Here is a 24,245-nt window from a genome sequence, read left to right on the forward strand (position 1 = left end):
GCCAAATGCTCTTTGGCAAGGGGTTGAATAATCTTATGGGCAGTGGTGGATCATCACCTCAAGTCTTTGCCAGACATTAGACCTTGTGTTCTTGGTAAGACAGGTTGAGGTAATTTTCATGGCTCTCAATGGTTTTGTCAGCTCTCAGCTGTGTTCTCTGTTCAAAGATTATATTACTGCTCTCGACAGAGGTTTGGAGTCTCCAGGCGAGCTCAGCCCTCAGGTTCCCAGCCTGCAGCAGCCCCCAAAAAGTCCCAATGGTGATAGCCCAGTCACAGATCTGCCACAAATAGGATGGTTGCTAGCTTACTGGGAGGCTTGGGCGAGGATTTGCTCAGACCACTGGGTACTGGACATGATTCGAGAGGGCTGCAGGCCCAAATTCTTTCACCCTCTGCTGAACCTATATGTGGATTCACTGGCTGGATGGCCAAAGAAAGTGGTCCAAAGTTCGAGCAACTGTAGAACGGCTCATGGTTATTCAAGCTTTAGAACCCATACTGACCGAGGAATCTGGCTTGGGCAGGTACTTTATATACTCTATTGGAACTAAGAAAGACTCAGATGACTGGAGGCCAATCCTGGATTGAAGTCTGTCAATGCAGCATTCAGAAACTGCCCCGATTCCAAATGGAGAAAGTGTATTCCGTAATAGTTTCGGTGATGCTGAGGGAATCCCTAGCCTCACTTGATTTGACAGAAGCTTACTTGCATATTCCCATATTTCTGGCACATGAAGTTCCTGAGGTTCCATGTGCTGGAGAGACATTTCCAGTTCTTGGCGCTACCATTCGATCTGGCAACAGCACCTCATACATTTACTAAGGTGATGGTCATTGCAGCAGCGCAAGGTGGGGAGCCAGATTGTAGCAGCCTTTTAGTTGGAATCTTGAAGCAGCATCTGAAAGGCCTGTAAGTTGACCAAAATGTCAGTGCATGTATCATCAACAAAACAGCAAAATTTGCCCATATAACCTGAGCTCTAATCTCACTCCACTGGCTTCCAATAAAACAGCAAATCATCTTCAAGCTTCTATGCGTGACTTACAAAATTCTTCATAACTTAGCCCTCCCCCCTGCCTTTCTCCCCAATGTTACAACATTATCAACCTACCAGGACACTGCAGTCATCTGATGTTCTTCTTTTGGAAGTACCATCTTGTTCAACTGGAAATCTGCAGACATTTACTCTTAAGTATTGTTTGGCCTAACTTTGGAACGCTCTGCCCACACCTCTTCATGCAATATCTAGCAGATATTTTTAAAAGTAGCTTAAAACCATTCTGTTCCTATGGGGTCTGCTAACCACCTTAGACCAATTTTTACACTGTAATTTTCACTGGCTGTCCTTTGTCTACTGTCTTAAATTACTGCTGTGTGTGTCCTTTGTAATCCACCTAGAACTTTGGATAGTGTGGAATATTAATGTTGAATGATTGGCTGATCCAAGCTCTGTTCAAGGCCGAAGGCGAGAAAGCAGTGGTGCAAGTTGTCCAACTCCTGCAGGACCTGGGGTGGATTAGCAATTTGTGAAAGAGCTATCTGGAACCAATGCAATCCCTAGAATTCTTGGGGATCCGCTTTGACATGGCGGAAGGCCGTGTTTTCCTTCCAGAGCCATACAAATTGAATTTAAAATGCCAGATTTTGGAGAACCTGTAAAAGCCTGCTCCTAAGGCTTGGCACTACCTACAGGTGCTGGGGTCAAAGGAAGCAACCATAGAATTTGTTTTGTGGGCAAAAGCTCAGGATGCACTTCTGTCCCGCTGGTCTCCACAGACAGATTCTCTCCAGATGCTGCTGGTCTGGATGGTGGAGACACATCAATGTTTGCATTAGTGGCTCCAGCCAGAGTCACTGTGCAAAGGCTTGCCTCTCCGAATATCCTCTTGGGTGATCCTGACAAAAGATGCCAGTCTTTATGACTGGGGAGGTCATTATGAGGGTCATCCAGTTCAGGGCCGATGGTTACCCTCTTAATGGAAAGGGTCTATCAACAGATTGAAGCTTCAAACCATTCGTCTAGCCCTGCAGACTCTGGAGAACACCCTCGAAGGCAAAGCAATCAGGGTGTTCTCGGACAATACCACACCTATGTCATATGTTAACAGGCTGGGAGGCACCAAGAGTGCCCCATTGAGAAAGGAAACCCAGTCATCGTTTCGCTAGGTAGAAGTCCACCTGCAGGATCTGTCAGCAGCACATGTAGTAGGAATGGACAATGTGTAGACTGACTGTCTCAGTTGGAAGACCCTGGACCTGGGGGAGTGGTTGTTGTACCATAAGGCCTTCAACAGCATTGTGAGTCGCTGGGGGCATCCGACATTCGATCTGATGGTGACAGCAGCCAATAAAAAAGTCTCTCAGTTCTTCAGCTGAAAATTTGAGCCCAGAAGCACCGGATCAGAGAAGATAGGCTGGGTTATTCACAGAATTGTGACCCACCCGGGGTTGGTAATCCTGTTTGCTCCAGATTGGCAGCATCAGCCAAGGTATACAGATTTAGTTTGGCTACAGAGAAACAGATGTTTCAAAATGCCACTTCATCCAACTCTTCTCTCGCAGGGTCTGATTGCCCTGGGGATCCGGAACGCTTTGGGCTTATGGAATGGCTCTTGAGCGCACGACCTTAGAAAGATCTAAGAAACCGGTGACTGTTACAGCTTATGCTAAAGCTTGGAATTATTTCAGCACTGATGTGTGTAGAAGAATGTGGAGCCCTTTAAGGCTGCAGTTAGTGGTCCTGGTGTTCCTTCAGACCCAAGACCTGAGTCTTGAAGCATACCAATGGTAGTATCCCTTTCATCAGAGAGATCTCCATTGACCACTGCGCTCTCTCGCCTTCCACTTAACCTCGCCTTCCACTTAACCAGTTCCTGACCCAGTCCATCACTTTGGAGCACATTCCTAGAGCACTCAGTTTATTTATTAGACGCTTGTGTGGTACACTGTCAGTCTTTGCTAAAATCTAAATACACAACATCTAGCACACTCCCTCTATCCAATTTTCTGGTTACGCATTCAAAGAAATCGATCAGATTTGTCTGAGAAGACCTGCTTCTAGTGAGTCCATGTTGCCTCGGGTCTTATAATCCAGAACAAAACCAGCGTGTCTTCCGGTCACGATGTGCAGTGAAGGGTCAGCTCTACTCCCTCTTATACAGTATGCAGAGCCTCCCCTTTCCCCAGATTATTGCTCCTTTAGGCCCTGGCCAGGCTGCAGAGAGAGAACCCCTGGCCCAGTGTCTGGCTCATGGCCTCCTTGTCTGCCTGGAAAAAGCATTGAGACACTGAGTGACTCACCCCTTCCACGGCCTGCTGCTGGAAAGCTCCAAGGCATCTCAGCATGGCTCTGCCAACCCCCACATGATCTGTTCTAGTTCCCTTACAATTTATTTAAGCATTTATATACCACTTATAGTCTAAATGGTTTATATTCAGGTACTTGAGCATTTTTCCCTATCTGTCCTGGCAGGCTCACACTCTATCTAATGTACCTGGGGCAATGGGGGATTAAGTGACTTGCCCAGGGTCACAAGGAGCAGGGTGGGATTTGAACCCACAACCTCAGGGTGCTGAGGCTGTGGCTCTAACCACTGCACCACATACTCCCCTTCTTTGATCCAGCTCAGCTTCTGCCCTGAGTCTACCTCTATTTCCAGGAGGAAAGGTTCTGAGGCTCCATGAGAGCAGAGTGGCCTAGAGGACACCTAGGACATGGGATGAGTGATTCCAGGACATCCTCAGGAGGGGAGTAGGGTGTAAGCTGGCACCTGCCAAACCCGGACAGACTCACCAATTTTAAAAATCTGTCTGGACAGTCCTCTAAAAAGAGGACTTGTTTGGGTTTTCCCATATGTATGGTAACCCTAATTTTAGGAGTCTAATTAGGACCTCTTCTGAGTGTCTGAGGAGGCACCATAGGACCTCTCAAAGAAAGGGTCCATTGGTTTTCTCTCAGACTCTTATCCTCCACATGAAAGGAGGAAGTCATCTCCAGAGGAGCTCGCCTTTGATTTTATGCAGCAGATAACTAAGTTTGTCCCATTTGATTTAGAAACTGAGGGTGAGCCCAGACATCATGCAGTTTGATGCCCCACTGAAGGAAGCTGCGACACTGCCTATGCAAATGGAGCGGTGTCTATCCAGTCATATACATTAGCACTTTCGCGCATATATGGCCACTATATAGTGAAGAACTGATACAAGAGCCAGTGATGTGTACAAAGATGGCTGAGAACTCTCGGCTCTTAATCTCACCAGAATGAAGATGGATGAACGGAAGACAGAAGCAGTGCCTTTTACTAAGGCGCGCTAGTGTGTCTTAGCACGCTAATGCGTGCTACTGCATCCATTGTATCCTATGAATGCATTAGCATGTGTTAGCATCTAGCGCGCCTTAGTAAAAGGACCCCCAAATGTAGACAGTGTCTTGTCTGTTACATGTAAGTGATTTAACATCATGCAGTTGATTGCTGATAAAAACTTTTGAGCTATTCATAGAAACATGACAGCAGATAAAGGCCAAACAGCCATCCAGTCTGCAGTTATGACTGGATCTACCAAATATCCTTTGTCACAAACAGCCTGATTGAATATTTTTGTCATCCATCCAAGGTCATAGACAATGAGTTAAACAGAATATCAAATGCAATCAATAAGGATTTCCGGGGGGAGGGGGGGGGTCAGTGCATTAGTTTCTGTGTTGAGTGTTACCCAGATTTCCTTTCTATGGGGAGGGCTGTAAAATGTTTCACAAGCTACAAAGCATCCAGCCTTATAGACCATGCTTGAGCATGGGGAAACGTTAAATGGCTTTAATTTTATTCTTGTACCAAGGATCCTAAGAGAAACCGTTTCTGGTTTGAATTCAGCGCTTGGGATATTTTTCATGATCATAATTGTACAATTTTTATAGTTAAGATCAGATGTAATCTCTCTCTCTCTTTTCCCCCCATCTCACTAATGTGACTATCGAGCATTTGCTACAACACGGAATTGCTAGCCGTGTGTATTGTATGACATCTTGGTGACAGTTTCAAAATGACGTGGAGCTAAGAATCAATCCTGCCCCAGCCGTAGCAATGCTTTTCCCAAATAGAGCAGGAGGAAATGAATAATGCTTAACCCATTTGTGTGATCAAGTCACTTAAGCAGCTACTGTGAAATGTTAATCACAACTTTAATTTGTACTGCATTAGCATTTTGATTAACTTGTAGGCTAGCTAGCGCACTTGAAGCACTTTTACTTGTAGTTACTGCTCGGAAATGACTTTTTGATTAATTAAGTTTGTTAGACAGCAGCTGAGCTTCCTGAATGCTAACCTTATAGGGGTAAAAGTTCAGGGAAAAGTTGTTAGGAACAACTGTTGCTGTTGAAAGGGATTCTTTAAATTCACACAGAGCATTTATTATTGATAATCTTTGCTTATGACTTCTCAAAAATGCATTAATCATTTCATAAGAAGCATTTTTAATCCATTGACCTAGTCACGGCATTAGAAATATTCCTAAATTAGTTACTAAAACAAATCGAAACGGACTTCTTCGGAAGCATAGTTAAGCCTGTAGCAAGCCCAAGTATTTATTAAGATTTACAGAGTATAATTTGCCGTTAATATAGTTTCAAATCAAAGTCATTAAAATAAAAGCATTGTACATTTGATTCCTTAAAATTTTTCAAGGTTTTAATACTTCTCCATGCTTGATTAAAGTAAACAAAATAAATAACACAAGAACAGCCACCGTATGCATGCAAACGTAATAAGCAGAAATTGTCCATATGCATTTTGCTCTCTTCCTGAATCATGGAAATAAATGAAAAATAAAGAAACTTAGAATATGAGACGTCCATAGTCTGTTATTCAGACAGACAAGGGGGAAGCCACTACTTGCCCTGGATCGGTAACATGGAATATTGCTACTCCTTGGATTTTAGCCAGGTACTAGGGACCTGAATTGGCCACCGTGAGAACGGGCTACTGGGCTTGATGGGTCTGACCCAGTAAGGCTATTCTTATGTTCTTAGTGAGCCAAGTATAGGACAATTAAGCCATTGTAACATCACTGATGAGGTTGGCTCTGAGGCATTATGACATCACAATCTCAGCTCTGGAATGTTGCTCTCATTGGGGTTCCAGAATCTTGCTATTCTTTGAGATGCTGGAATGTTGCTACTCCTTGGGTTTTGGCCAGGTACTAGGGACCTGGATTGGCCACCATGAGAACGGGCTACTGAGCTTGATGGACCATTAGTCTGACCCAGTAAGGCTATTTTTATGTTCTTAGGTGAGCCAAGTATAGAACAATTAATCCATTGTAACATCACTGATGAGGTTGGCTCTGATGCACTGTGGAATGAGGCATTATGACATCACAATCTGAGCTCTGGAATGTTGCTGTCATTGGGGTTCCGGAATGTTGCTACTCTTTGGGTTTTGGTTAGGTACTGGTGATCTGGATTGGCCACTGTGAAGATGGGACACTGGGCTAGATGGACCGTTGGTCTGACCCAGTAAGGCTATTCTTATGGTATGAATCACTTGATGCTCTCGATCTCATTTTATTTGGGGGGGGGGGGGGAATTCTGTGCAAAACAGTTCAAAATTAGATGCATAAAATGTATAAATTGTGAAAAAGTCTATTTCTCCTAAAATAATACTTTTGCCTACTCATCCTCATTCTCAATACAATCCAGCATTTCCATTTAAAGCATGGGGGGGTGTGCTGGGGGGGGGTTACTTACCAAGCCTTTTACTAACAGTTAACACAGTATTGACACTGCTGTTTACTGCAGGGCCTCTTATATGGAATGTTTTAACTGTTAGTAAATTACCCTTAGTGATTTTTTTTTGTTGTTGTTAAAAGAGTATTTTATACAGAGAACAACATCTGTGCATTTGTAGAGCTGGAGGCAGCATGTATATAAGTAAGACCAGTTTGGCAATATAGCAGCTTAATTTTGATTAGAATCGGGCGCAGCCTTTTTCCTGCTCAGTTTTAGCTCATGTTCAAGTATTTAAGGAAAAACAAATGAATTGCTTTGAAGTGTTCATGTAATGAACTGTCAGGGTAAAAACCTGATGAGGGTCAAATAAGCAAGTGTTGAGAAAATTCAGACCTGGTTGTTCAAATAGAAAACATTTGTCAAGTTTTTGAGATACTTCATGGAATATTTCTCTAAAGCAGTAGTTCTTAACCTTTTTGTTGGCACTGACCCCTTTAAGAATCTGATGAAGGCTGTGGGCCCCCTTCCTCAGAAATATTCACATAAACACAATTTTGCATGCAATGAATATAATGTACTTTATTTACCGAGACTTGATTGTCTCATTCATACTGTATATGACATGCGCAAAGTATTATTAAACTTTAAAGTAAATAATCTAAAAAAAAATGTCCTTTTTAATGCAAAACGTAATGGCCACTCATTGTGATTATGAAATACAGTATTCTTGACTATAAATTATATAATGCCTCTATCACTCCATGGTGCGACCTCATCTGGAGTATTGCGTTCAATTCTGATCTCCTTATCGCAAGAAAGATATAGTGACGCTAGAAAAGGTTCAAAGAAGAGCGACCAAGATGATAAAGGGGATGGAACTCCTCTCGTATGGAAAAGATACGGCTGAGGGGAGATAGGATTGAAGTCTACAAAATCCTGAGTGGAGACCAGAATTGAACGCAATACTCCAGATGAGGTCGCACCATGGAGCGATACAGGAGCATTACAACATTCTTTTATACCAGGCCCAAGGCCTGCAAATGGTGTTATAGACACAGGCCTACAGTAGTAGTAACTGAAAGGTGATGTCAAACACTCCAATTTTAAATTTCCACATAGTACAGTGTTTTCATTTGTTGTGTTGTACTTATTTTATTTGCTTAAGTTGCTATCCCTGTTTGCTTGACTGCCCACAAGATCCCAGGTCCTGGTCCTGGTTGTACCTCCATCTCTTGGAATATCCATTGGCCCACACAAACGGAAGGTGACATCAGATGCCATGATTTTACATTTCTGCATAGTGCAGCCTTTTGCATCTTGGCAGTGCTTGCTCCTTGCAGGTGACTGCTAATTTCTTTGATTATGCCATTTGTACTACTTTGCCCTGGGTTGGGCATCTGAGATAACACTGTCTTTTTCATCTCCCCTTGTAATGATCCTCATGTTCTTTTGCTGATCCTAAGCTCTATTGTGTGAGGGCACAATTTTAATTCTTCAGTCCCCTGCTTATGTCCTTTTCTGAAATAAACAAGTTGGTTTTACATCAGTGATCTTCAGTGGAGTGTTCATTGTCCGTTCCCACTTCCTTTTGTACTGTACTAAGGACCCAACATGGACTGTGTTTTGGCAGCCTATACCTTCATCAAGAGTGCTGTGTCATATAAAATTGTAGAAATTTGGATTAAAACAGGCTGATATGTACAATAGTGCATTTTGGACTCCTGCTCTCATCCTGGTTATTTGTGGCCTTTGCAGCCCTTGCACAAACTTTCAACCAGCCAGAACATACACAGATTTTGATTACTATTATTGGTATGTATTTTTATCACTCCCAGTCTCACTTGCGTTATCTCCTCCAAACCTCTAATCTGAACTATCTATGACAACCCAAGTGGATCAAGTCATACGCAAAGGCTTCAACATTCTTTGGAAACTAAGATCCAAGAGAAAATTCTTTCATCTGGACCATTCCAATTACTTGTTCAGGTACTAGTCCTAGGCCTATTGCCTACCTAGCAGGACAACACAGACACTTCAGGAGACTTAAGTATCATCCAAAACACTGCAGTGAGGCTGATCTTCAACCTGAAAAAATTCGACCACATAACCCCATACTACCAAAAATTACACTAACTGATGGTTGAGGGAAGATTTCTCTTCAAATTTGGATGCCTCTTCTACAAAGCACTACATGGCCTACTGCCCAACTACCTCACCAACCTGTTTTCCTGGCCTATCTGTACCACACATAATCCATCATTCTTTACCTTCCCCTCAGCCAAAGATTGCACCCAGAAAAGGTTAATTAACAGACTCCTATCTTACCAAGCTGCTTCCAGAGATCCAAAATCGAGTCAATTGTTAAAGTTTCAGCCGCTTATATGCACTTTAGAAAGCTTCTAAAAACAAACCTTTTTTTCTAAATCGTAATGCTTCATAAGAAATTTACAGATGTAATTATACTATTTAATTGCTTATGCTAAGTTATCTTGTAGAAAGTTTCCAAAACCCTTCTCTCTCAATTGTGCATTCCTTCTTAAGATATTTCGCTGACAGTGGTTAGTCTAACTCTTTTTTAAACCACATAGAACAGAAAGGCTTTTGGGATATAAAAATTTATGTTATATGCTGAGCATGTACATTGAGAGGAGGGCATGCTTTCAGGAAATTTGCATGACAATTATCAGGAGTCCTAGAAACAGATAAAAAATAATTTGATTGGCTGATAGTTCAAATAGTTTTATCAAAGAGGAAGTTTAGAAGAGATACTCTTAGTTTGGAAAGGTGTGTGATTTGTGAAATACGTTTTGCTTTAGTAAACTTACCAAAGTTTAGCGTGAGACTTATCAATGAGGGATAAATATATACTCTATGGGGAGTGGTATAAAGGGGACATTCTGGATCTGTGTAGTTGAGTGAGTCAGGGAGCGGGACATGGGAGGTGTGCGAATGAGTCAGGGAAACCTGTGTGTGAGGGAGAAAGATCTATCGGCTGGGGAGAGGGGCCACATTTGGTGTTGTGTGTATGTCAGAGTTGACTGAACACAAAAGATGGGCTCTCCTATAGTGGCTCATTGCATGGCTGCTGGTCACATATTTTCAGATTTCCGATGTTGGGTTTTGGGCTCCATTCCAGCTTCAATCCGTAGAGGGAATAGGCAGAGACGTTTGTGGCAGATGGAGCAAAATTGAATCTATGATTGGGATACTGTGTCTCAAGGAGGTCTTAATGGAAGTAGTGAGTGGAACACCTTTATTATGCATATAATATTAGAAGAAATAAAAAAGAAAAAGTGGTGAACAGTGTATGTTTTTTCTCCTGTTGGGCACTGAAATTTTTTTGTCTGCTGAATAGAGAATGTGTGGTGAATATTGTAAACAACGCTTAATTTTAGCGCTGCATTTTTGTAATTTTGATGTCATCACATTTGTGTTGGCGAAGATTTTTTGTTTTGTTTTGTTTTTTTCTTTTTTGTTTCTTTTTCCTGTAGATGGGTTAGGTTTTTTACTGGTGTGATTTTCTTTTTTGGTTTTGTATTTTCTTTTTTTAAATTTTTTGTTGTGTGTTTGCTCTTACGGATCTGATTGGACAATTCAATGACGTGTTAAGATCAAGATGCCATTCCTGTGTGATTGGCATTGGGTGTGTCTGAACCAGAACTGAAGGATTTAAATTGGTGACCAATTCAGTGGAGTCTGCCAGATGTGGGTGAGTCACTTTGGGACTTTTGTGTTGGTTGGTACTCGAAAGGATATGCTGCCGGGATTCTTGAAATAGCCTAAGTGAAACAGGGCCACTGTTAAGTCCGGCTCTTTGAATTGGAAGCATTTTTGGTGTGTGCCAATTTCAGCTGTTTTGGATTTTTTTTTTTGTTGAAGCTGTGTATTCTGCGATATCCTTTTGTTCAAGGGGACTGTGATTTTGGATGCCTTTGGCAAACTGTGGAGTTTTTTTAAGAGACCCGTGAGTGTGAGATATCCCAATTTGAATAATGGAGTTGTGCTACTATGGAATATATAACCTGAAGTCTCTTTTTCTCTACTTTTGTTGATGGTGCAAGAGCCTTGTCTAAGGGATTTATATTGTTTAAAGTTTTTTGTGGTTTGCTGATTTTATATACAATTTAGTTCTGACGCGTTTCATGTCAGAGAGAAAAACATGTTGGCTGAAGTCATACCACTTTTGGTCATTTTTAGTCCCAAAGCTGCCCGTGACTTGTACACAAGATCAAATTATAGTGTGTGTGTGTGTGTATATATATATATATTGTTCTTGGTGTTCTTCTTAATGTTTTAAGTAGAGCCTGTCTAGGGCCTTTTTCTCCCTGATGGCTAATCTTGATTTTTCTAACTACTTATTCAGAAGATACATAATATTAATTAGATCTCTCAAAAGATTCTTTATTAATCTGAGATATATAATTAAAATCAATAAAGCCTAAAAGGGGTCTTTTCAAAAATCCTCAAATATAGCAATAGTCCAAATAAAGCCACTTTTATGGATGAATCCAGTCTTTTTACAAAGTTAAATCTTGATTTTTGCCAGCATGTCATTTGTTCCAACCCATGTTGTGGGCAATTCTCTGCATTTGATTTTTTTTTTTTTTTTTTCACTTCTTCAACAAAAGAAAAAAAAATGGTTTCGGACTTTTGTATAGTTGGAGTGTTTGTTGTTTTGTTTTGTTTTTTGGGGGGGGTTTGCCTTGGTCTGAACATTATGTAGTGACTCATTTTTTTCTTCTATTTCCATCCAACTCTGTTGATTTATTCAGGGTATTAGACCTCACTGCTGTCTCTTTGGAGGCCTGTTATATCCTAAGTTTCCTACTGATTTTCCTGCTTTTTCTCTGGATCCCCAAACTGGCTTTTGGAATCATGTTCTTAGCTCTGCATTTATGTAAACCTTTTCAGAAACATAACTAACCTTGATTTAGCACAGGTCTCTGCTCAGTTAAGCACTAAGCCAGAGAAGCAGAGAAATGATGGCAAAAGCATGAGACTTTCATCTCTTATGCACTACTTTAGTTCTAGTGTTGCAGAGGTAATAAGTCATATTATTCCTGGTCGATCACTAGTTCAAATGGTTCCTGGAAATTTTTCTCCATTTTGGCTCGCTAACTGACCCTGCAAATAGACACGTGGAAGATTTTGCTGCCAATTTTCATGGTAAAATTAGTGCTCTGCAATGTGATTTAGTTCTTGAATTCTTGCTTTCCTCTTTTCTAGAAATTCGGTTCACATCTTTTTTTTTCCTACAATGTTCTGTCGTTTCAGTGGATTATTTGGTGTTGGCAATGGCCTCTTGAGGACTCTGCCCCACAAGCAGTATCATCTCATAATTCTGACTTGACACCTGCTTTGCCTTCTCTCAAGCATGCCCAGAATCTGTTAAAATATTGATCTCTGTAAACTTAAAAGACCTTCTGTTTTACAAGATCTAAGGCAACATGACTTTACCAAAGGTAAAACTTTTAAACAAATCTGCTTAAGTTCTTTGACTGGATGACCAGAGACCTGGATTTGGTGCATCTGCTGGTTATGGTCTACTTAGATTTCACCAAAGGTTTTGATACTACTGTTCATCACAGAAAGCTCATAAATAAACTGAATGGCTTGTGGATAGAACCTGAGATAGTACACTAGGTCAGAAATTGGATGACAGAGGGTGGTGGTAAACATTCATCCAAAGAAAAAAATTGTTGAGAAACACAGTATCTCAGGGATCGGTACTGGGGCCAGTTCTACTCAATGTATTTGTGAGCAACATTGCTGAGGGCTTGAAAGATAAACTTTGTTGCAAATCTTTATGTCACTTAGAAACATGATGGCAAATAAAGGCCAAATGGCCCATCCAGACTGCCCACCTGTAGCATCCACTATCTCCTACATGCCTGTCCCACACTTTCTTAAATTCAGATAGTCTGTCCCCACTACCTCTTCTGAGACACTATTCTATGAATCTGCCACCCTTTCTGTAAAAAAGTGTTTTGTTAAATTACTCCTGAGCCTATCACCTCTTTACTTCATCCTATGCCCTCTCATTCCAGAGCTTCCTTTCAAATGAAAGAGACATCTTTATCATATCTCCGCTCTCCCACTTTTCCTCCAAAGTATACAAGTACATATTGAGATCTTTAAGTCTATCTCCATACGCCTTATGACAAAGACCACCATATACTTTAGTAGCCTTCATATGGACCAACTCTATCCTGTTAATAACGTTTTGAAGGTGTGGTCTCCAGAATTGTACACAATATTCTAAATGAGGTCTCACCAGAGTCTTATATAGGGGCATCAATACCTCCTTTTTCCTACTGGCCATACCTCTCTCTGTGCATTCTTCTAGCTTTCGTTGTTGCCTTTTCAACCTGTTTCGTCACCTTTACATCATCATATACTATCACACCCAAGTCCCGCTCCTCTTTCATGCACAAAAGTTCTTCACCCCCAAAAGTGTACCATTCCCTCAGGTTTTTGCAGTCTAAATGAATGACCTTGCATTTCTTAGCATTCAATCTTAGCTACCAAATTTCAGCCCATTCTTCAAGCTTCATTAGGTCTTTCCTCATGTTATTCACACCATCGAAGGTGTCTACTCTGTTGTAGATTTTGGTCTCATCTACAGAGCAAATCTTATCTGACAGCCCTTCAGCAATATCACTTACAAAAATGTTAACAAGAACAGGCCCAAGAACCGAACCTTGAGGCACACCATTAGTAGCATCCCTTTCCTCAGAGAGATCTCCATTGACTGCTACCCTCTGTTGCCTTTCACTCAACCAGCTCCTGACCTAGCCTCACTTTGGGGCCTATCCCGAGGGCACTCAGTTTATTTATTTAAATGCCTGTGTGGAACTTATTGTATTAACAAGTGGCTTTCAAGCAGCATGCAGCTATGTACCAGAAATAGCAAAGTGTTCTTAAGGAAAAAGAAAAATGGAGAAGAAAGATAGAAAACATTTTGCCTGGCTCTGTGAAATCATCACCTCCTGTTACAAGCAGTGATCTGTGCTGCTCTTGTCTCTTTTGTTTCTTTCTTGATTTGTAAAATACCAAACTTATTTCAAAATTGAGTGGCCTACTGTTTTACAAGTGAAGAAAGCACCATGCCATTAATTATTCTCAACACTATGTAAGCACAGCAGAATAGCAGGGGGGTTAGAAATTGAGTCAGGATTAACTGCTATGTTGAAAGGCCATGGTCATTCTATGTTAAAAATGGGACCACCACAAATTTCAATAGATCTCTTCTTGCAAATGTGTTTGTGAAACTAAACAAAGACGCCAACCATGCCATTGTCTTGCTCATGCTTATTGTCCATGAAATCTGAGGCTTATCTTTCTTCCTTTAGCAACTGCAATGATAGAGACTGTGCAGACTGGAAGTTGGATGAAGGGATGGGGGACAAAATTGAAGTAGTTTGTACTTTCACAGTTGATACTGTGGCAGAGAAATAATCCACCCTGGACACCATTCATTTGAAAAATAGATTGAGAACAACCCAATGCACAGATCAATTACTTTGCCACAGAGGGACCCCTGAAATGGGGAGGCAACCCAGTGTTGCTAGTGATATAAACTGTTGCCATAATCGGATCCATAGAAGATTGTCGAAAATCAGTGTAGCCTATATATCTAACCTTGATGGCAACCAACTTAGCATTCCTCCCGAGCGTGTGTAATTTAATTGAAACAGCTCTGCGTGTGTAAACAGCTTTGTTGAAAGAAGATTTTTTTTCTGTTTTGCTTGCCTTAAGTAACTGCAGCCTTTTGTTTGTCAGCAAAACATTTGATTAAATGTGCAAATCAACAGAGGCCTCTTCACACGATTCCCATAGTGGACTGTTAAGGGGGAGAAGTATGATGAGCGTACAGCTTCGAAAGATCTGTACCTAATAAGCCGCAGCAGGAAAAGTGAAGGACAGATAAGATGGTAATCCTAGTAGAGTATTTTTACTTCTTATCTCTGGTACTCACTTTTGAACTTACTCTGCATGAAGAAGGAGGAATGTATTTCAGTGTTAAATATATCGGTAATATTAAGGGCCTCTTTTATTAAGACGAATAGCATGGACTGGCGGGATCGAATGGGCTTTGGTGCTTTTACCATGAAACACTCTCTACCAAGAGTCCCTAAATGTTCACCTCAGCTTGAATGGACATATTGACCAATACAGTATTTCTGTGCATTTTTATAGTATTTTCATGAGGAAAAATCACAGTATCAGGTATTGATTGTATTTTTCACTTATGCGTATCAAAATTATTTATTGGGGTTTTTTTTTTTAATTCAGTTGAAAGTGTCTGAACCATCATGGTTTATAGGCATCAAATGATGACTTGTTCCTTTTGTCTGATTGCTACAGTTTTGTAGAAGGGATCCAAACAAGACAAGTGGTTTATACTTGCTTATCATGGATTTTTTTTTTTTTTTAATTGTGCTCAGCTGGAACAAACTCTAGGGTCCTTCTACTACACTGCAGTAAACGCTAGCATGTGCTTTCCTCTGGAGCACTGGCCTCCGGAGTCAGGGATTGTGGGTTCACGTCCCATCTGGGGTGCTACAGATTGTGGTAAGAGCGGATAGCGTAGCTGGTTTTAAGAAAGGTTTGGACAAGTTCCTGGAGGAAAAGTCCATAGTCTGTTATTGAGAAAGACATGAGGGAAGCCACTGCTTGCCCTGGATTGGTAGCATGGAATGTTGCTACTCTTTGGGATTCTAGAATCTTGTTACTCTCTGGGATTCCGGAATGTTGCTGTTCTTTGAGATTCTGTATGGAATGTTGCTACTCTCTGGGTTTTTGCCAGGTACTAGTGACCTGGATTGGCCACCGTGAGAATGGACTACTAGGCTTGATGGACCATTGGTCTGACCCAGTAAGGCTATTCTTATGGTACCGCAGGTTAAAATGGCTTACTGTAGGACACACACAGGTATCCTGCAGTAAGTTCCAAATCTACATGTACTAAAAACTTTTTTGATATTTTTGTTGGAGTGGATGTGTCTGGGGCAGAGAGTAGGCATTCCTTCACTAATAAGCGCAGGTTTAACACATGAGCCACTACTGCTTACAAAACAGGTACTGGTAAGAGTTCGTACAGTAATCCTACACTAATGGCAAACATCAGCACATAACCAATAATGGGAAAAAAATTGGAATATCAACTGCAGTAAAAATGGGAAAATCCAGCATAACCGAGTCAACACGGCTTCTGCAAGGGTAGGTCATGCCTCACTAACTTATTGTACTTCTTTGAGGGGGTGAGCAGCCAGATGGATAAAGGGGAATCTATAGACATCATTTACCTTGACTTCCAAAAAGCCTTCGACAAGGTGCCACACGAGAGACTGCTTAAAAAGATATGGAACCACGGGGTACAAGGGGAGGTCCACCGATGGATCAAAATCTGGCTGGCAAACAGGAAACAGAGGGTTGGCGTAAAGGGCCACTACTCTGACTGGAAAGGGGTCACGAGCGGAGTTCCGCAGGGGTCGATGCTGGGACCGCTCCTGTTCAATATCTACATAAACGACCTAGAGGCGGGAACCAAGTGTGAGGTCATTAAATTTGCAGATGACACCAAACTATACAGCAGGGCTCAAACCAGGGAAGACTGCGAAGATCTTCAAAAGGATCTAACACAGCTGGAAAAGTGGGCCGAAAAATGGCAGATGAGCTTCAACGTGGGGAAATGCAAGGTCATGCACGTGGGGAAAAAGAACCCGATGTTCACATACAAAATGGGGGGGAACACCACTAGGGGTCAGCAACCTGGAGAGAGACCTGGGAGTGATGGTAGATGCAACACTGAAGGCATCGGCGCAATGCGCTACGGCCTCAAGGAAAGCAAACAGAATGTTGGGTATCATTAAGAAGGGTATCACGACCAGGACGAGGGAAGTCATCATGCCGCTGTATCGTGCAATGGTGCGGCCGCATCTGGAGTACTGCGTCCAGTACTGGTCACCGTACCTCAAGAAAGACATGGCGGTACTTGAGGGAGTACAAAGAAGAGCAACTAGACTGATAAAGGGAATGGAAAATCTCCCATATACCGAAAGATTGAAGCAGTTGGGACTTTTCTCCCTGGAGAAGCAAAGACTTAGAGGAGACATGATAGAAACCTTCAAGATCCTGAAGGGCATAGAAAAAGTAGACAGGGGCAGATTTTTCAAATTAAGGGGCGCCACAAGTACAAGGGGGCACTCGGAGAAATTGAAAGGGGACAGGTTTAGAACAAACGCTAGGAAGTTCTTTTTCACTCAGAGGGTGGTGGATACATGGAACGCGCTTCCAGAGGCTGTTGTAGACAAGAAAACATTAAATGGTTTCAAAGAAGGTTTGGATAGATTCCTAGAAGAAAAAGGGATTGAGGGGTATAGATAGATATAGACCACTACTCAGGCAATGGGCCTGATGGGCCGCCGCGGGAGCGGACTGCTGAGCAGGATGGGCCTATGGTCTGCCTCAGCGGAGGCAACTTCTTATGTTCTTAACCACTTTTTACCACATTTTAGTAAAAGGACTCCCTTATGCCACCCCAAAAAAGGAGAAAAACACATAAATGACAATTCTGTGGAAGTTAATACAGCTCACATTAAAATGATTATTCTTACGTATTGCAAAAATTGTTTTATGTAACTGCGGCCTGGCTTTCCATGAAAGTCCCATTTGGATCCTCCAGTTGCCATGTATTTTCTGCCACACAGAGAAGTTACACCTTTATTTTAATGTTATCATCTTCCACTGAAAAGAGTTTTACATTACATTACATTAGAGATTTCTATTCCGCCATTACCTTGCAGTTCAAGGCGGATTACAAAAGAATTAAGGTTGGTCTGTTACAAGAAGAGAACAGTGGTCATGACTGGTGAAGAGGGCGGGTATTCTCAGGGAGTTAAGAAGAAGATAGGAGGAATGAGGTAATCATGATGTTAAGACTTTAATCAGGGATTTCTTGAAGAGTAAGGTCTTTATTTCTTTTCTGAATAACCTGTAGTCCGTGGTTGTTATCAGCAGATTGGAGATTTGGTTATCCAGTTTCGCTGCTTGGGGGGCTAGGAGGCCGTCGTAAAGTTTTTTTCGTTTAATTTCTTTGATTGGCGGGTGAGTGAATGGGGTGTGAGATTTTCTATGTCTGGTTGAGGTATTATGGATGAGTCGGTTGTTCAGGTAGGTTGGGCTGTCACCATTTATGGTTTTAAATAGCGTGCAGTAAAATTTGAATAGTATTCTTTCCTGGATTGGGAGCCAGTGTGAGCTCATGAAAGCTTCAGTAATGTGGTCATAGAAACATAGAAAGATGACGGCAGAAAAGGGCTATAGCCCACCAAGTCTGCCCACTCTACTGACCCTCCCTAATAGAAACATAGAAAGATGACGGCAGAAAAGGGCTATAGCCCACCAAGTCTGCCCACTCTACTGACCCTCCCTAATAGAAACATAGAAAGATGACGGCAGAAAAGGGCTATAGCCCACCAAGTCGTGTTTTTTTAGGGAGTAGACGAGTCTTAGTGCTGTATTTTGGATTGTTTGCAGTTGTTTGATCATTATTGCAGGGCAGGGGAGATAGAGGATGTTGCAATAATCCAGTATACCTAGGATAAGGGATTGAACTATGAGCTGGAATTGTGCTCTTTCAAAGAATTTGCGTATTTGTCTTAGATTCCTCATTACGGTGAAAGATTTCTGAATTGTTTTGTTTATTTGTGATTGCACGGTGCAACATCTGTCTATTGTCACTCCTAGTAGTTTCAGGGTGTTTTGAATGGGGTAATTGATCGAGTTGATTTCTATGTTGGTAATAGTTGGGGTTTTGTTATTTTCGAGAAGGATGAATTTTGTTTTGTCTGGGTTGAGTTTCAGTTTGTGGTCTTCCATCCAGTTCGCTACTGTTTCGAGTTCGGTGTAGAGTGTCTGTTATGGTGATTTTTGGTTGATCAAAAGGTTTGAGGATGGTGAAGTCATCTGCATAACTGTAGGAGTTTTCTTTTGTTAAGTCTTCTAATGAATGTTCCGAATGCTTATCATTTATTGCCATTAGCAGTGAGTACAGGAAGTCCCCGGGTTAAGAACGAGTTCTGTTTTTAAAACTGCTCTTAAGTCAAATTTGTAACACGGATCAGGTGAGAATCTGTCTGTATTTACAGTATGTTCTCCTGTACAATATGTAGTCTTCAAAAACATTAAAGAAACAGTCATTAAAATAGTTTAAATAGAAAGAAAAGATAGGAGATTTACACTTAACTTTCAGTCTGGTGTTGAGAGGATGGGCCTGAAGCTGGGTTTACTGATATGATTTTGTGAAATTTTCCGTGGAAACAAGATGCAGCAGAGGGAACATCCAGGGCCTGGTCAAAGAAGCCTGTCTTTAGACTGAGAGAGAGAGAGACACCAAAGAAAGTTGTCACCATTTCACTTATCCCTGTCATGAGCTCAGCCTTCCTTGTCCTCCTCTTTCTTCTTCAACATGTACCTCAGGACCTGGCTTTTTCTTCATGTTTTTTAGGAACTGATCGTTGCGATTGTTCTTTTGATGGGCACTTTACGTGATTTTCAGATGATTATATGTTAATGTTTGATTTTATTTGTCTTATTGAATTATGTATGTAACAATATGTAAACCGTTTAGGTTTAAACGGTATATAAATTTTTAAAATGAATAAATGGTTCAAGTTGATTAAAATTTTGATTAATCGCCTATCATGGCTTCTAGAAGATGTACAGTAAAATGGGGGAAGACATAAAATCTTTTTTTTAAAAAGACATGTACATTCTGACGGAGACAAGGGTGGACATACTGAATACGTTAGGTAAGGTGTTTGAACTAGAGAATGACATGGGGACAAATTTGTCCCTGTCCCCGCAGGAACTCAATTTCCCCGTCCCTTCGAGTTTTGTCGCTGTCCCTGCCCCATTCCTATAAGCTCTGCCCCACACAAGCCTCGAACACTTAGGATTTTAAAGCGTTTGAGGCTTGTGCAGATGAGGACGGAGCTTAGGCATTGGTGGAATGAGGCATTATGACATCACAATCTGAGCTCTAGAATGTTGCTACTTGTGATTTGAAAGCGTTTGAGGCTTGTGCAGATGAGGACGGAGCTTAGGCATTGGTGGAATGAGGCATTATGACATCACAATCTGAGCTCTAGAATGTTGCTACTTGTGATTTGAAAGTGTTTGAGGCTTGTGCAGATGAGGACGGAGCTTGCAGGAACAGGGCAGAGACAGGAAAAGAACTTGCAGGGACGGGATGGGAAAATGAGTTCACATCGGGACGGTGAAAATATGTCCCCGTGTCATTCTCTAGTTTGAACTACAATGATTTGAGAAAAGAGAGCGTAAAAGGACAAAAACAATAGGGAAGGGGTCAAACTGAAGTTCATCGTGGTCAGAGTGGGCCTCGGCCATGGTCTGGATCTTAAGCTTTATAGGGGCCGGAAACTTTACAGTTCAATGGTGTCTTTGAATAGAAAACTCTTTAGTGAGCCTTTGAACTTGTCGAGATTTTTTTCATGCCTTACGTGGGCAGGTAAAGAAATCCAGATCATGGGTGCTGTTACTGAAAATATGGTGGTGCATCATGTATTAATGATCTTTAGGGAAGGAATGAACAATGTATTTTGAGTGGTGGATCTAAGTGATCTAACTGCTGTCTTCTGCCTCCAGACCTTCTCCTCCACCACTTCCCCATGCCTCAGGACCTGTCTCTTTCTCTCTTGTGCTTCCAGACCCACTCCCTTATTTTCCATCACCAACCTCCTGCCTCTTGACCCAGCCATCCTTCCTCTCCACCACCACCACCACCAAATCGTCTTCGTTTCCAGAGTGCCCCAGAAGTGAAAGCCGACCTTGGGCTTCTTTTGCCACCACTTTGGGAATGCACGCGGAGGGGAAAAGTAGAGATGGTGAGAGGGAGAGGGTGACCAGCCACGTTCATAACCCAGGGAATTCTGTATTGTTACATCATTTCTTTTGTCCTGCCTTTGGATATCCTCTCCTTCATACAGAGTTATCATACTATATCATAGTTGGTTATGTCATAAAGTTGCTGACAGCCATAGACACTATTGTTTAAATAATGAGTATTTGAAACATAATGAAATATATTTTTTTATTCTGAAAATTATGTGTCTATGATATACGTGTATTAGAGGATAGAATTTTCTCACTAATAGACAAATCATCATTCTTCTATTTGTGTAGGCTATGCTGGATATTGCAGCAAACCAAGGGTGGTTAGTGACTGCTTTGAATATAACCAATCTGGTGCAGATGGTGATTCAGGCTCGGTGGATTCATGACTCCTCATTACTTTCATTGCCCAGCATTGAACAACACCATCTCTACCTATTCAGGTAGGTTAAACTAGTTGTATTTCTTTCTCGAGTTCTGGTTCTTAGAATCATTACTTTTTATCACCCTCTCCAAGGCAGGGAGAAAGTTGAAAGGGGATAGATTCCGTACAAATGTAAGGAAGTTCTTCTTCACCCAGAGAGTGGTAGAAAACTGGAATGCTCTTCCGGGGCTGTTATAGGGGGAAACACCCTCTAGGGATTCAAGACAAGGTTGGATAAGTTCCTGCTGAACCAGAACGTACGCATCAGAACGTACGCAGGTAAGGCTAGTCTCGGATAGGGCACTGGTCTTTGACCTAAGGGCCACCGCGGAGCGGACTTCTGGGCACGATGGACCACTGGTCTGACCCAGCAGCGGCAATTCTTATGTTCTTATATACTTTTATTCTAGCATTATATTCTGACAGGGTTCAAGTCACCTAAATGATTTTTGTCCTGTGTTGTAAAAGCAGGCATTTGGAAGTAATGTGGCAAAGAAAATTACAAATGTATGACAGACTGACAAGGATTTTCATGAGAGTGACACCCGTCACATCACCCTTTTAAGCCACTGTTTAAAATGGGATCAGTGATGGTGAGAGGCGCCACCCACTCCCCCCCTCTCCATCATGTGCATGCACCCCTTTCCCCGTGCCTCTAACATTCCCGGCGCGAGCAGCAACCTCAACTTGCTGCTCATGCCAGTGTCCGCTCTTCCTCGGATGTCACTTCCTTGGCGCGTGTCCAGGAAGTGAAGTCATAGGGAAAGCTGATGCTGGCGCGAGCAGCAGGTTGGGGTTGCTGCTTGCGCTGTGAACATTAAAGAGGTATGAGGTAAGGGAAGGTCCGCACGTCTGAGGTAGTGGGGGGGCGATGAAGGAGTGGGGGGCAGAGAGGAGAATAGTGTGCTCGCTGCGAGCCTGTTACCAAAAAGAGTGCGGCCATACAGCTTAGAAGGAACACTGCTTTCTTCCTTTGTACTTTTTATCTCCTCTCATCCCCTTGCTTTCACATTTCTGATCCTCCTATTCCCTTTCATCTGCTTCCCATTACCACATTTCTAGCCTCGTATACTTATCATTCTGCTCATTCATCTCCTTGCCAACTCTCTCACATGGATCCAACATTTCTAGAATCTCCCCTACTTGTTGCTTACTCCACCCTTGTAACCCAGCATTTCTTTTCTCTCTTTTTCTTTCTTCCTCCAAGTCCAACATCTCTCCTTTCTGCCCTTCCACTCCCTCCTCCCAAGTCTGACATCCTTCCCCCTTTCCGGCCACCAATCTATATCCCTCCAGTGGTCCATTATGCCCAGCAGTCCGCTCACGCGGCGGCCCATAGGTCAAAGATCAGTGCCCTAACTGAGACTAGCCATACCTATGTATGTTCGTCATCCATCTCTCCCTCCCCCTTCTGGCCCCTCCCCTGAATCTCTTTCCCTTTCCCAGTCTTGCCCTCTCCCCAAATCTCTCCCTCCACATCCATTTCTCCTTCCCCCCCTTGATCTCTCCCTTTCCCTGACCCACTCTGCCTTCCTCCATGTCCATCTCTCCTTCTCTTTCTCCCTCTGTCCTCCTCCAAATCCATCTCTCTTGGTTCTCTTTCTTCCGCCCTCTGCCACCTCTCCCTGTCCTCCTTATACCCCCTCTGCCTTCCCATCTCTCCCTGTACCTCACAAATCTGACATCTTTCCCTCCCTCCCTTACTCAGTTCCTCATATCTCTCCCTCCTTTCTTCATTTGAGTCCAACATCTCTCTCTTCCCCCACTCCCTCCCCCAAGTCCTATGTGCTCTTTCTCTACCTTCTACTCCCCCTAATCTGAAATATCTCATGGTGGGACCTTATTTCTAGTGCACTGCAGTGGAAGAGGCACCTTGCTACCAGCCAGCATGCCTGCTGGTCGTCTCTCTGCCATGTCCCTTTGCCGACATCTACTCTCCCCTCCCCCCTCCCCCCGTCCTGCTGAATGTCTACCTAAAATGTCTAGTAAAAGCACAGCCACCGACTCCGGTGTCTTCTCTTCACTGCAGCCCACACTCTCTGAGAACTTCCTATTTCTGCTAGGGCCGACTGCAGTCGAGAGAAGACGCTGGTGGCAGTAGCAGGGCGGCATTGTGCTTTTACTAGAGATTTAAGGTAGACATTCGGCTGGATGGAAGGGGGGAAGGAGTAGATGCTGACGAAGGAATACAGCAGAGAGCGATGACCAGCAGGCACGCTGGCTGGTAGCAAGATGCCGCTCCCAGCCTCGCAAGAGGTGCTTCTTTCCTCGCAGGATTCCCGTCTGGCCTTATTATTATACAATTTGGGGGGAGGCCATGGCCCTTGTGGTTTCCCCCGTTCCGACGCCTGTGTATAGAGAGCTTTCGATTTAAGCTTTTAACTGATAAATACCAATAAAACACCCTAGTACAAAAGAATTTAAAATAGGTGCTTACTGAATGAACCTCGGGAAAGTACCACTTCCCCTAGTAGTCTTGTGTTATATTCTTCATTCAGTTCTGTGATTCCTATGTAGCATAAACATATATATATTTGATTCCACTGGAAAAGGCGGAAAATGCCAATTAACACTGGTTTTTGTACCATCAGAGACTCCCTAATTAGCTGGATAATAAATGCCTACATTTATCATTTATAAACCGCTAAGAATAGAAGCCCTAATTATATATCTCATTCACAAGATTGATAGTGAAACATTGAAACCATTTACCCTGTACATTAGCAATGCGGCTGAAAAAAAATCAAGTGTGCCCAGAATCAATTTATCACTTATTAATCAATACATTAATGTGTGTGGAGTCAATCTGCATATTTAAACATTTTTATTGCTGCCAATGTGTAAAATAAACATAATAAAACATCCATAAATTGTTAAAAGGCCAAAACATTGGGAAAAAATTAAAAAAGGTTTCCCTGTGCACATCCTTAATATACATAAAGTGAATGAAGGGCCCTTTTCCTAAACTGTGCCTAACGCGGCTTAGAAGGTCGGTAAGTTTGGCTGAAATAAAAAAGAAAACCAGAGTAAACAAGTGCAAGGGCGTTTTATATGCAATAGCCTGATATTCAGAAACAGGAAGAGCTCCTTTTACTAAGGTGCGCTAGCGTTTTTAGCGCACGCAGGAAATTACCACGCGCTACGCTTCTGGAAGTAACGCCAGCTCAATGCGTGGGG

At 42.3% G+C, this 24,245-nt stretch overlaps 1 protein-coding gene across 3 annotated transcripts in view; it reads left to right on the forward strand.

The window, feature by feature from the left end:
- Positions 1 to 24,245, forward strand: part of ASCC3 (activating signal cointegrator 1 complex subunit 3) — a 938,401-nt gene that overhangs the window by 887,047 nt on the left and 27,109 nt on the right. For all 3 annotated transcript variants that reach the window (XM_033936490.1, XM_033936487.1, XM_033936488.1), the window contains exon 38: positions 20,936 to 21,087. In XM_033936490.1, coding sequence (XP_033792381.1) covers positions 20,936 to 21,087 — 152 coding nt within the window. The remainder of the gene's footprint in view (positions 1 to 20,935; positions 21,088 to 24,245) is intronic.

Source organism: Geotrypetes seraphini, chromosome 3 (assembly GCF_902459505.1).
Source record: "Geotrypetes seraphini chromosome 3, aGeoSer1.1, whole genome shotgun sequence".
NCBI lineage: Eukaryota > Metazoa > Chordata > Amphibia > Gymnophiona > Dermophiidae > Geotrypetes > Geotrypetes seraphini.